At 39.9% G+C, this 13338-nt stretch overlaps 2 protein-coding genes across 2 annotated transcripts; one reads left to right on the top strand and one right to left on the bottom strand.

The window, feature by feature from the left end:
• Nucleotides 1–1269: 1269 nt before the first annotated feature.
• On the top strand, nucleotides 1270–3229 carry naa38 (N-alpha-acetyltransferase 38, NatC auxiliary subunit). Its single transcript, XM_078275667.1, has 3 exons — nucleotides 1270–1377; nucleotides 1865–2039; nucleotides 2431–3229. The coding sequence occupies exons 1-3, from the start codon at nucleotides 1339–1341 to the stop codon at nucleotides 2553–2555; spliced, it is 339 nt and encodes a 112-aa protein (XP_078131793.1). The 5' UTR covers nucleotides 1270–1338; the 3' UTR covers nucleotides 2556–3229.
• A 268-nt stretch (nucleotides 3230–3497) lies between these two features.
• dnajc3b (DnaJ (Hsp40) homolog, subfamily C, member 3b) lies at nucleotides 3498–12404 on the bottom strand. Its single transcript, XM_078275665.1, has 12 exons — nucleotides 11934–12404; nucleotides 10521–10631; nucleotides 10183–10307; nucleotides 9961–10035; nucleotides 9739–9882; nucleotides 9056–9237; nucleotides 8787–8906; nucleotides 8561–8666; nucleotides 8169–8289; nucleotides 5958–6096; nucleotides 5677–5825; nucleotides 3498–5207 (listed from the first exon to the last, which is right to left on the bottom strand). The coding sequence occupies exons 1-12, from the start codon at nucleotides 12016–12018 to the stop codon at nucleotides 5062–5064; spliced, it is 1503 nt and encodes a 500-aa protein (XP_078131791.1). The 5' UTR covers nucleotides 12019–12404; the 3' UTR covers nucleotides 3498–5061.
• Nucleotides 12405–13338: the final 934 nt, after the last annotated feature.

Genomic DNA, 13338 nt, shown 5'->3' with positions numbered 1-13338 from the left:
GATGTCAAGCTGTTGATTTGTGTCTCAAGCAGTCCCACCTCGTACTATTCATCCCTCCTGCACCGGTTCTCCAACACCATTGGCCCAGTCAGTGTGAGGGAGGAAAGCATGTCTTCTCTCCTGAATGTGTAGCACTTCACGCAGTGAAGTGAAGTCAGTGGATCAATGTGGGTCGGAGCCTGAGAAAACAAGATGTCAAAATACATGGATGAATCAGGAGTATAGCTAAGAATTCATTGGTTGATTAAAATTATACGTTAAGATCTGTGTCTACCACTGTTTGAGAGTTTTCCACTCTGGGATCACTTATCATGTCTTGTCTTGTCTTATCATATCTTTTCTTCTCTTGCCCAGGAATGATACATGTTCTGAGTAATTGCTCAACACTTTAGTTTCTGCATTAAAATGGCAGTTAGACAAACAAAATAGCTGTATTTAATTTATTTGTATTTACTTTTATATTTATATGTGTATGTGTGTATATGTTTTAGTCACACAGCTAAAATAAAAGGCTCCACATTTATGGAGGACCTCAAGGATCTTGGAAATTGAAATTCAGCATTTCTTTCATTTACAGGTATAACAGGTACAAGGGTCGGGGAAGTCAGTGACCAAATAGCTACGTTATTAACTTTTCTGGGCCCTCACTGTGTCAAAGTTAGACTATGTAACTTTTCAAAGAAGAAGACAATCTCTGTCTTACAAATGACAAGTTGAATTGATAAGCAATAAAATGCACCTTTGCTTAGTTCAATACACTGAAGGTTTAGCCTATAGCCTCACTTGGTCTGACCAAGTGGCTTTGTTAGCTAAGGTTGAACATATTGTGTTCATTTGAAACCTGTAACGTTAACGTTACCGACAACCTTTCTTCACAAAGTATGCTAATGTCTTTAAAGAAGCTGACTCGGAAAAGTATTGGGAGATAGGCAAATTCAATTTGCAATGACCCTAGGGTAAATAGTCTTGCTTTAAAATATCATACTCTCTTTAACTTTCAAAAGGGCCAGTAAAAATGCCGCCAAACTGGTAAGATGAATGCATAAGATCAGGTATGAAAATGTATCAGCTTCAGCATTAAATTCTTACATTCAATAGTGTTCCTTTCCGTTGCTTATTGCCTCTTTCAACTGTAATATGCTACATATTTAATGGTTTACTTAATGTTACATTTTAATGCTAACCCTAGTGTTAGGCTATATTAGACTCCATCAGTAACTTATGTTGATGGTGCCTTTCCCTTTAAAAAAAAAAAAACACCGGATATCACGTTTCCGGTTTAGCTGGTCCGTCAGACAAATTACTCCGTAAGCAAATGTAGGACAAGAAAAGGGGGTAATGGCAACAATGATTGAGGAAAATGGTCCTTCGACTCATGTATGTGTTTCTCCGTTTATTACATGAATGTTTACGCTGTTTAACGTGTCATAACGAAAAGAAAAAGGTTTACTTGAAACATTTTCAATTATTATTAAGGCTTCAGTTGTAGCTAACGTTATCCGGTGGCTAACGAAGTAACGTTAGCTAACATTAATACAACTGTCACCTGTTAAAACTATGTTACGTTATCCTATATTTACCAGATAATATGTGGATACACAATGCTAGTTAAATTTAGCATCTAAATATCTATCCATATTAGCAAAATCAGCGTACAGTTTCCTAAATGCAATGTAACGTTATCAATAAACACTGCAACAAGCAACACATGTATTCATATTACAAGATGAAAGAATAATCAAATACATTTTTGTTTATCATTTTATCATGACTTGACTGATTGTTCCACTATTAAATTCAGTGTTCAATAAGTCTGCTCACTTATTATTATTATTATTATTATACATCCATGGCTCACACCCAGGAGCAGTGTGAAGTGTCCTCGGCGTCCCAGGCCCGGCAGAAACTAGAGGGGCTCCTGAACAAGAACATGAGGATCCGCATGACAGACGGACGAACTCTGGTGGGGCTTTTTCTCTGCACGGACCGAGACTGCAACGTTATCCTCGGATCAGCTCAGGAGTTCCTCAAATCCACAGGTAGGTGAAGACTGAAGATGGCCAAGCAGGATAAAGACAATAACAAGCCTATTCCATCATGCAAAAAACACTGACACCAGTGTGTCATTATCAACTTGACAGTCTGAAATCAAACAGCATTACATGCCTGTTGGAAGTTACATAAGAACATACTATAAGGATTTTTTTCTGATATCTCACCAGCTGTTTCACCATTGTAGGAAACATTTCATGTGTTTACATGCTTTACAGTATATACATTATAAATTCCAGTGGGGATATTTACTAAAGTGAAATGGCATTTCTAAACCCTAAAATCATGGAACATTTGTGTTAAGCAATACATAGTAGTTGAGTAATACTCTCTTTGGACGATGTTTGTGATCGTCTTTTGTATCCCTTTTGTCGTCAGATATGTTCTCCCAGGGCGAACCCAGAGTCCTTGGCCTGGCCATGATCCCCGGTCACCACGTGGTGTCCATTGAAGTGGAGGCAGACAGTCTGGAAGACGCACAAGGATTTGGAGCTAACCACTGATGAAGCCCCTGCCTGTTTGGACGACACTCAGTGTATCTGTCTCTCAGTGAGCAAGCTGTATGGCTGAGCTCAAACGAGAGTGGACATCTTCGTTGGAGGATTGTTTTCAGTCACTTCACCTCAACAGATGCAGATACACAACTCCTGTGTCAATATTCTGGATTTAGCCATTCCCTCTATGCTTGAAGATGTGTCCATTTGCAGCAGTAGCTGTACAATACAGCATGTGTGTAAATTGCCTGAGTGTGCAGTGTGTGTATGAGAAGGTGTGGGCAGACAGCAGCTACCTGGATGTGTGTGAAAAAGGTCTTTCAGTGCGGTGTACAGTAAATGTCTGTTTCATGTTTTACATTGCTGTATTTCAGACTGTATTTAATTGTCATTGACAAAAATTGATGGAAAGTTGATGTGCTGGGTGCTACATGCTTTTTAAGGGGAACTCCACCGATTTTACACATTAAAGTCTGTTTTACAGGTCTTGGGAAGTACTACAGCATATGTAGAAAAGGACTTTTGTGTCTCCAGAAGGAGTCACAGCGATGTTTCACTATGGGCTGAAGAAAATGAAATAAATCTGAGGGTCTGGAGTTAAAAAGAAATAAAGTTACCAACATTGTGGGAAATGTAGGCGCCAGATTTAAACAAGAAAAATGAAATAAAAAAGACTATCTCTGCATTGTTTTTTATTTTTTTTTAACCGTTTACAGTGAGTTGGATAAAGTTATAGGAGTGCAATGCTATATCGGTGGAGTACTCTTATGGTTAGTGAAAGGCGGAAAGTTAGGGAAATTGTCTTTAAATTGTAGGTCAAATATCTCAGGATGAACATCTGTCATGCTTTAGCGTCTTGAACAAACCAGTAAAAAGCTTGTGGCTGCAGGTGGAGCTGTTCTGTAGCTGTCTCTTGCATGCAATGCGTCATGAAATTAGGACCAAATTAGATTGTTTCCATATTTTAATACACTTCAGCATGTCACCTGATTCAATTTGGCAACAGTAAAATTGATGCCACTAACAGCAGAAAACCCTAAAAAGAAAACCCCGAAACAAAACTGTCCCAGTCAGTCAATTTAAATACAAAGAGCCGATCATATTTAGTTCACACAGTCGAGCAGTGGACAGGATTGAAAACTGTTACAGTCACTGTATCTTTAAGCTATTATGGACAAAATAACTGTCAAAAAGAATGTCATCTTAGTTCATGGTTAAACGGTTGTGTGTCTTTCCTGGCTGTAAAACTGGAGCCTCGTTTACGAAGTTGCACTTTGATTTCATCTGCAACTTAATGGTTACGTTTTCAAATTGTGCCTCAGTGCATCATGTTAGACAAATCAACCAAATACACTGTGTATGAATTACACATACAATACAATACGTCACAGACCTGTAACTAATGTACCGATCCAGCTCACTGTAACTTTTAAAATGGGCACTTATCTGTTAGACCTTTTTATAAATGAGGCTCTCAGATAACCATTAAAGACGCACTAGGTTTGTAAAGAGACTTTGAATGTTTTTTTGAAAGCCTGCAGTAACATTGTAGGAGTGGAGAAGATGTGGAGTGGTTTTTAAAATAAAGGGTAAAAGTGCAAGGTTTCAAAAACGTGCTTTGAAATGAGTGAAAAGGGAAAGACCAAAATACTCTTGACTCAGTCATCATTTGCCACGTTTTTTGTCCAGTTTTAACCAAGTTACATCCATAATGTGTGGAGCTGGATATATAGCCTGTTGAAGATACACTATTTCCAGCCAAATACAGAATTCACACATTATTTCAATTAGACAGTTGGTGAAAACAAACAGTAATTTAAAATAAAATCAAAAACAATCACAGAGCGGCATTGATTTAAGATCCATAGGATTTCAAAACTTTAACACCCTCAAGTTTCCTTTAATAGTGCTGTAGTCTCACCTACTTACCATTAATGTAGAAGCTCAACAAAATGCCTCTTGATGTCGTGATGGATACAAATCTTGGTTCTCTAGTAGTGAAAAGGTTTGACATGGTCAAAAATATAGACTGAGCTCAGTAAACTTGGAATTCCTTTAAAGAATACTGCGAAGAGAAATCAACACACTGACAGTCCTTCTATGTAATGTCCAAGCAGCTACTGCATTAAAAAAAGAGTCCCTTGATAAAAAGGTTCAAAGAATGGCACAAAGAAATATGAGAAATAAGAGCAGACACCCACAGCGACTGCTTTCAACCACCACCTTTCCATTTCTAAGGATCTCAAGTGTTGACAAGACTTCATTTTCTTCAACCACAGCGAAAAGTTAATTCAACAGCAGTTAGATCCTCAGTTTCAGTGGTCAGAAGTCCAGGTCTTTTTTCACCGTACAGCTCAATCTTCCGCTGCATTCAAAAATCAAAAGATTCAAGTAACTGACAAAACTGTGTCCAAGCTGAAGCACAAGTTCTGAGGAAGACTTCTCCGTAAATACACCGTTGTTCTTCCCAAATGTCCCCCACCCCCTCCCCTTTGTGTTCGTCAAGTCCTCCTCTCTAATTGTGGTGGAACTTGAAGTGGAAGCTGCCGCCGGACTCAAATGGGTTGAAGTGATAAGGCCAGCCCTGTCCACCTCCACCTCCACCTTGCTGGTTTTCCGGGTCGAGGGGATCCTCACCGGCGTCAAACTTCTGCCTCATTTCTGCAAAGACAATGGGATGGATGGAGGGACACATTTAAGACTTAACATGATGCATATATTGGATTCTGTCAAACAAACCTGATAGCAGTTCACTAGTACAATGCCACTTTGTACCAAAACAACCTCCTTCAATATTCTTAAAATGATACGGATTGTCTGAACAGACGATACTCCCATGTGTTTTTGCTAATTGTTAAACTGTGGAAGAACATTTTCACATTCCTTTCCCAACTTTTTACTGTATATACTTTCATCACGCAGAGCCTGACAGCCAATCAGATTTATCACGAGGAGCCACAGGTTTAATTCTAGCACTGGCAACAGTGTCTATTAACATCAGTATTTGGCTCTCAAGTGCTGAGATTTCTGATGTTAGAACTCACTTTTGTAGCCAGTTTGGGTCTTGGAACCAACTAAGTGTCTGTTAAATGCTTAAAATGACAATGTTAGAGCCATCTCAGCTCCTGACCTGGGTCAGTGAGAACCTCTTTAGCGGACGCGATGTCGATAAACTTCTTTTCCGCTTCTTTCTTCTCAGCCACGGACTGGAAGTTGTCGGGGTGCCACTGCTGCGCCAGCTTCCTGTACGCCTTGATGATCTCCTGCTTGTTTGCATTTCTGAGCAAAACAAGTTTGGGAGAGTTATTTGGAGCCATCTGTTTGATAAAGTCATCTATAATGGATGGATTTAGCGTACAATGTCAGTCCAAAGGAAGTAAACACTGTAATAAAACTGGTTGGACTGGTTACCTGCCGACACCGAGGATCTTGTAGTAGTCCCTCTTACGAGAGATTTTGAGCAGTTTCTGTGCTCGTTCCAGCCCTTCTTTGAGGTCGATGCGTTCGCCTTCACTGTCAAACTCTCTCGCCTCTAGGTAGTCCTCCACGGCTGACACGAAACGGATATTAAAAGACATTAAAAAAAATGTTTTGTGAGGCCGGGTTAGCTCAGTTGGTAGAGCAGGCGCACATATATAGAGAAGAAATATTTTGTCTACCACACTTGTGCTGTGGACAATACTACATTTGGTTTTGAAATACAGTACCTTTTTTTCAGTCCAGATTTGAAAATAAAATTACATAATTGTGAAGATGGGAGTAGCAAAACACTAATCCTACATTCAACTACCATCTATTAAGACTGATCATGTTTTACGTGATTTTATTTTAAAAGGTTGAATAACCATAAAAGACAACAATCAATTAATTAATCTTCTGAAAAAAGTATTTATGATATCTTGAACCATGGAGAACCTGCTAAAATGGAAACAATATATCTATTTTTTTTTTTTTTGTACAAACCCCAAGTCCAAGGGAGTTGGGACGTTGTGTAAAACGTAAATAAATACAGAATACAATGATTTGCAAATCCTTTGCAACCTATATTCAATTGAATACACTACAAAGACAAGATATGTAATGTTCAGACTGATAAACGTTATTGTCTTTTTGCAAATATTCACTCATATTGAATTTGATGCCTGCAACGAAAGGAGGAATGCTCAAAAAACACCTGTTTGGACCATTCCAGAGGTGACCAGGTTAATTGGTCATGATTAAGGAGCATCCCCGAAAGGCTCAGTCGTTCACAAGCAAAGAGGGGGCGAGGTTCCCCTCTTAGTGAACTGCGTGAGCAAATAGTCGAACAGTTTAAGAAAAACGTTTCTCAACGTACAATTGCAAGGAATTTAGGGATTTCATCATCTACAGTCCATAATATCATCAAAAGATTCAGAGAATCTGGAGAAATCTCTGCACGTAGACGACAAGGCCGAAAACCAACATTGAATGCCCGTGACCTTTGATCCCTCAGGCGGCACTGCATTAAAAACCGACATCATTATGTAAAGGACATTACCCATGTGGGCTCAGGAACACTTCGGAAAACCATTGTCAGTTAACACAGTTCATCTCTACATCTACAAGTGCAAGTTAAAACTCTACCATGCAAAGCAAAAGCCAAATATCAACAACACCTAGAAACGTCGTCAGCTTCTCTGGGCCCGAGCTCATCTGAGATGGACTGACGCAAAGTGGGAAAGTGTGCTGTGGTCTGACAAGTCCACATTTTAAATAGTTTTTGGAAATCATGGATGTCATGTCCTCCGGGCCAAAGAGGAAAAGGACCATCCAGATAGTTATCAGCGCAAAGTTCAAAAGCCAGCTTCTGTCATGGTATGGGGGTGTGCAAGTGCCCATGGCATGGGTAACTTGCACATCTGTGAAGGCACCATTAATGCTGAAAGGTACATACAGGTTTTGGAGTAACATATGCTGCCATCCAAGCAGGTCATTTCAGCAAGACAATGCCAAGCCACATTCTGCACGTGTTACAACAGCGTGGCTTCATAGTAAAAGAGTGCGGGTATTAGACTGGCCTGCCTGCAGTTCAGACCTGTCTCCCATTGAAAATGTGGGGCATATTATGAAGAGCAAAATACGACAATGGAGACCCCGGACTGTTGAGTAACTGAAGTCGTACATCAAGCAAGAATGGGAAAGAATTCATGCTACAAAGTTTCAACAATTAGTGTCCTCAGTTCCCAAACGCGTAATGAGTGTTGTTAAAAGGAAAGGTGATGTAACACAGTGGGAAACATGCCCATCCCAGCTTTTTTGGAACGTGTTGCAGGCATCATATTCAAAATGAGTGAATATTTGCAAAAAAACAAAGTTTATCAGTTTGAACATTAAATATATTGTCTTTGTAGTGTATTCAATTGAATATAGGTTAAAAAGGATTTGCAAATCATTGTATTTTGTTTTTATTTACGTTTTACACAACGTCCCAACTTCATTGGAATTGGGGTTTGTTCATGAGTGCAAATGCAAGATCTTTCTTTTACAAGTTTCCAAGTAGTATATACTTCTAAAATCAAAGACTGCTTGCTTCCTATTAAACCAAGGTTTTTACAAACTGGGTCAACATGTTACTGAGAAGGGTGTAGGGAGACCCAATACCTTTTTCGTACTCCTGGTTGAGGATGTAAGCCTCAGCTCGGTCTCTGAGGACGTTGGCGTTGCGGGGGTCTCTTTGGTGTGCCTCTGAACACACGTCTATAGCCTCCTGAGCCAAGTTGAGCTAGAATTAGCAAGATGGAGGGATAATGAGTCAGCAATGAGCATTGGGAGTGGCAAGTGTGATGCCAGCTGATATCAAAAAGGAAAACTGACCTTACATGATCTTTAAAAATGTAAAAGTGTCACGTATTCTGTACCATTTGTCACAGAGAAAAAGGTTAACAGTCTACAGAGCCATTGCATGCAACAACTAGGCCACCAACTGACTAACACTTGGCTAGAGATCCAACTCCAGAGCTTTAAATGTACAGACATTGTTGTCTCTCTCTCACCTTGACAAGACAGAAGCAGATCCTCTCTTTGGCGAGGTTGGTGTAGTATGGGACATTAGGCTCCGTCTTCATCACCGATTCATACTTATCAATGGCTTCCTGATACCTAAGTGTATGTAAAAAGAAATGATTGTAAGGTTAATTATTAAAAATAAATACATGTTAGATGTCCTAAGAGGATCATGATTTAGGAGGGAAAGTGCACCAGTCCCACAGAAGTACTGACCTGTCCTGCTGAATGAGCTCTTCTGCCGCGTCCAGCTGCTTGCTGAGCTTTTTCACCTGCTTGTAGTGGCTGAAACACTCTTTGTCATCCTGGTCCAGCTTCAGACACTCTCGGATGTGACTGCACAGAAACAGATGAGCGAGACACACATTTTGACTTCTTCAAAACAACACGGTAAAACAGATGCTCCCGAGATGAAAATCTGCTTAATTTGCATGATTCTGCCGACTGAATCAACGTTGTTTGTTTATTCCAGCAACAAAGCTCACTTGAGTGACTCGTGGTGATCTCCGAGGCTGTAGTGCAGCATGCTGAGCTTCAGGAAGGCAGCGCGGTTGTCGTTGCGTAGCTTTGTGGTCGGCGTCAGATCCTGGATGGCTTTCTGTGGATCCCCCATTCGGATGTAACATTCTGCACGAAGCTCCCGCGACTCAGGATCCCACGGAGAGATCTGAAGAGAGATGGCAGCTTTTATTAAGAGTTAACAGACACACATGCAAACTAATTCAGCTGAACAGCAAAGGGCAATCACGATCACACTTTAACCATCATCATATTATTAGAGATCAATTAGATTATTTGTATCCACACTGGAGTACCAGATGTGACAGCTGAAAGATTTTCACACTTTACAGGAAGAGAAAAGATTGAGATTTTGATCAAATTTACATTAAAATGCCCTTTTTGTATATATATTTTATGTTTGACAGATATTTCACATAATGGTCAATAATCTAACAGTACAACTAAGAAGGTGTTTGGTGTTTTAAGCCCCCCAACGTCGCCTTCCACACAGCGCGGCAATGGTTATGTTAAGGGTTAAGGTTAGGGTCAGCTGCCTGGAAGGTGACGTTGGAGGCTTAAAACACCATTGAGCAACTAGGAACATAAGACAACAGACAAAATGCATGCAAAGGACTTTCTTTTTATACATTTCAGAGCTGACACACACCTCAATGATTCTCTCATGCAGGCTGATGGTAGCACTATAGTCCCCTTGGTGGTACGCAGCATGGGCCTCCTCCTGCAGCTCCTCCAGCTCGTTTGCTCTCATCAGCTGGTCCTGGGCTTCTTCGTGGTCTGGGGAGCGCTGCAGCTAAAAAGTAAAATGGATTAAAAGATACATTATTCTGACAAAAAAAGATAGAACCAGTGATGTAGGGCTTAAACTTACCACTGCTTCAAAGTCCTCCCTGGCCTCCTGTGTGTTGCCCTGCTTTAACAGGATGTTCCCTCTCTGCAACCGTGCCTGACAATGCAGGATCATAAAGAGACGGCATGACAAGAAAAGTAGGAAAGCAAAAGAGAGACCCAAGAGAGAGAAAGAAATATGATAAGAACATGAACACAAAACCCTATTTTCTGGTTGTGATCGGGTGAACTTGGGTGAACTTACAGCCAGGAAGTCAGGCTTGAGCTGGATGGATTTGGTTAGGTCTGGCAGGGCAGATTTGGATTTTCCCATAGCCAGGAACACTGCAGCTCGCTTGTAGTAGGTCAGGTAATTCTTAGAGTCGCCCTCTGTAAAATGTCCAGAACACTCAATTTTGATTCTGTCAAAAGTAGCAAACGTCATTCTTTCTGTACAAAAACAAACCGTTCTTGTCTGTACTGAAGTATAGAAAGAGGACAGGCATTATCGGAGCAGAGACACAGACTGAAAATGTCAGCCAGTATAAAATGTGTGTGTGTGTGTGTGTGTGTGTGTGTGTGTGTGTGTGTGTGTAACCTTACCCACTGCAGAGTGGTAGTGGGACAAGGCTTCGGCCAGCTGACCAGCAGCCAAAAGTTTGCGGCCCATCTCCAAGTGGTGCTCGATCTCGACATGAGTCGCCCCTAAGACACCTGAAACACAAGTCGGAGCCTCGCTAGAAATATATACATGAAAAAGAGATGGCGACAACATTATAACAGCAGCTTCATTTTGTCTGTCAGGTTTTGTTTTAAGGTTTACACTCATTTTCAAATTACAGTCAGACATCATAACAATTACAAAACTGTGTTAAACAATACTACATCTTTACATCTTTCACAAGTAACTCAAAAATCCAATCCATGCGATTACACTAGGATTACATTCACCTGATTACATTATGCTTTATGATTTATGTTCATTCTAACAGCTAATGTGTCAGTGTCTTACATAAATCAAAATGGTTAAGCAAATCAGAAGTGTAGTTACTGCTTATTAGGTTTCAGGTTATCTAGACAACTATTCAAAGCCTACTTTGATTTGAGTATAAAACCTGACACACCTGTACTTCGATTTGTCAGGTAGTTAATTTGTCAAAAACAATTCAGATTCTGCTTAAAAAAACAACACTTGTCTAATATGCCTGTAATTGTAGCAGTGGTGGAAGAAGTACTCACTTATTTTACTTTAGTAAAAGTAGCAATAGTTAGGCTAACTTACTAAAAGTCCTGCATTTAAAGTAAAAGTAGTATCATCAAAATGTACTTAAAGTATGGCCTATTTCAGAATTATACATTAAATATAGGGGTGAAAAAAAAAAAAAAAACGACGATTTTAGAATTGATTCTTTTATTTTTACCAATGATTCACCTTAATATTTTGTGTTTATACGGTTCCGCTGACTGTATCATTTTTAGCAGTTAAACAGAGCGAAAGCAGAAAATACATGTTATGTAACCTTACTTCTTTACAAATGAAATAAATGTCAGACTGACTGACACGTGTTGTGCATTCTTTTTAGAAAAAAAACAGTTTTTAAAAATGTCTCATGCTATATTGTCTCTAAAAGGGTATTATTCAATTTTTGTTTTTGTTAAAGAAGGAAAAGAAAATCGCAATACTAAATACTATCAAATCGCAATACTTCTAGAATCGTAATAAATAAAAATCACAATACAAATCGAATCAGCACCCATGTATCGTGAAAGAATCGAATGGGGACAAAAGCATATCATCCCAGTCCTAATAAAATATCTTGCTGGATAAGAATTAGTGATGCATTAATGTGTTCATCCCTTTATTGTTGCAGCTTGTAAAGGTGGGGCTGGTTTATATACTGCTAGATCGGGGTGATGTGATGTCGTCTGTTAAAACCAGTTAGTAACGTTCAGCTAACGTTTCGTCACAGTTGGAAACTTTAACGGCTGCAAAGAAGAGTGTAAAGCGAGCCTTACCGTCCAGCTGGATGTCCAGGATGACAGACAGCAGTGACAGGGAACACAGGACCCCGCTGAGTCCTCTCCGCCGACACGACTCCATCACTAAAATGATTCACACTTCCACTCCGGAACCAGCAAACTATGGAAAGCTCTGCTTTCACGTCGAGTGGAAATACCGGTTTGTTTCATTGAAACGGTGTTATTCCTTATCAAATCTTCATCGTCTCCCCTCTGTCAGACCGCAGGAACAGCTACGACGGTGTATTTACGGTCCCGGTGTGACAGTATTCCGTGTGGAAATGAGGTACGCAGCTAAAAGGTTCCCCCTGAAATGTTAAAGATTTAAGACATTCTCTTCCCCCCCCCCCCCTACATTGACAGGGACTCCGTGAGCTTAAGTTGAATTCAAAACACCTTGATGTAACATGATGATAGTGAACAGCTGACAGCCTGCATAGTTTGTACACGAAACCTTTCTGTCCCCTCCCTTTTCGCCCTACATTTCCGTGGTTGGTCCACACGGACCCACACGCCGCACATCCGTGTTCGTCTGGAAACGTGGACTGCTCTCATTGGAGAGACTATTTTAACACGGATGGCACTCCCATTTCCATGCATGGGCCATGAAGGCAGGAGGCATGTGTTGGTTACTGTAACCAAGGCAGGCAACGGTTTAATGTAAATGATTGGGGATCAAGGAGAAAGAGAAACTTACTAAATGTGGCTCTTATATGTGCAGTAATAGGCCTGCACATTGAAAATCACAATTTACTATAGCCATAGCCTACACAGTAGCCTGTCTACTGTAGTCAGTAGTGAGCGTTTTTAATATGATTATCTCGTAATTGTGAGATAAAATGTCATACATCTTTATCAGATAAACCCCCTACTTTTGTAGCAATTTTAATTTGTAAAACTGTGTGATTTAATGGAAATATAACATTTGAGACACAAGACACCTGTGATCTCTGAATAAGATGCCTACATCATTTGTAATTCCCCATAATTTGAGTTGAATTGCATATAGTTTCATGTTTTACATTTATTTGTAGGTGCAACATTTTACTCAAAGATGAATAATAGTTATCTGATTTTTTAAAGAGTGGCCTACAATTATAACTTTATTGACTACAGGAATACATAGTCAAACGGAAATGTTTGGCATAACACATTTTATTGTGCACAATCGTGGAAAACCAAACAAAAAAACATCAAAAAGAATTGTTATGCGCCATCTTTTACAGGTACTATGTATAAAACTGTACAAAACATCACACCTGCAGGAAAGAGAGGGGGCAGTGGCAAGTCACACACACACACACACACACACACACACACACACACACACACACACACAAAAAAATATCTGGATTATCACAGTTTGACCTTCCCCTTAACATGTCTTAGTGTGTAGCTAGAT

Source organism: Sander vitreus, chromosome 19 (genome assembly GCF_031162955.1).
Source record: "Sander vitreus isolate 19-12246 chromosome 19, sanVit1, whole genome shotgun sequence".
Taxonomy (NCBI): Eukaryota; Metazoa; Chordata; class Actinopteri; order Perciformes; family Percidae; genus Sander; species Sander vitreus.
Note: the sequence above shows the minus strand (reverse complement) of the source record. Positions and strands in the feature narration are given on the sequence as shown.

Coding starts and splice junctions, on each gene's coding strand:
- naa38 (XM_078275667.1), top strand. CDS start 1,339: ATGGCAACAATGATTGAGGAAAATGGTCCTTCGACTCAT. Junction 1,378..1,864: donor AAAATGGTCCTTCGACTCAT/GTATGTGTTTCT, acceptor GCTCACACCCAG/GAGCAGTGTGAAGTGTCCTC. Junction 2,040..2,430: donor GGAGTTCCTCAAATCCACAG/GTAGGTGAAGAC, acceptor TTTTGTCGTCAG/ATATGTTCTCCCAGGGCGAA.
- dnajc3b (XM_078275665.1), bottom strand. CDS start 12,018: ATGGAGTCGTGTCGGCGGAGAGGACTCAGCGGGGTCCTGTGTTCCCTG. Junction 10,632..11,933: donor CCTGGACATCCAGCTGGACG/GTAAGGCTCGCT, acceptor CTTGTGTTTCAG/GTGTCTTAGGGGCGACTCAT. Junction 5,208..5,676: donor AGAGGTTCTCACTGACCCAG/GTCAGGAGCTGA, acceptor TTGTCTTTGCAG/AAATGAGGCAGAAGTTTGAC.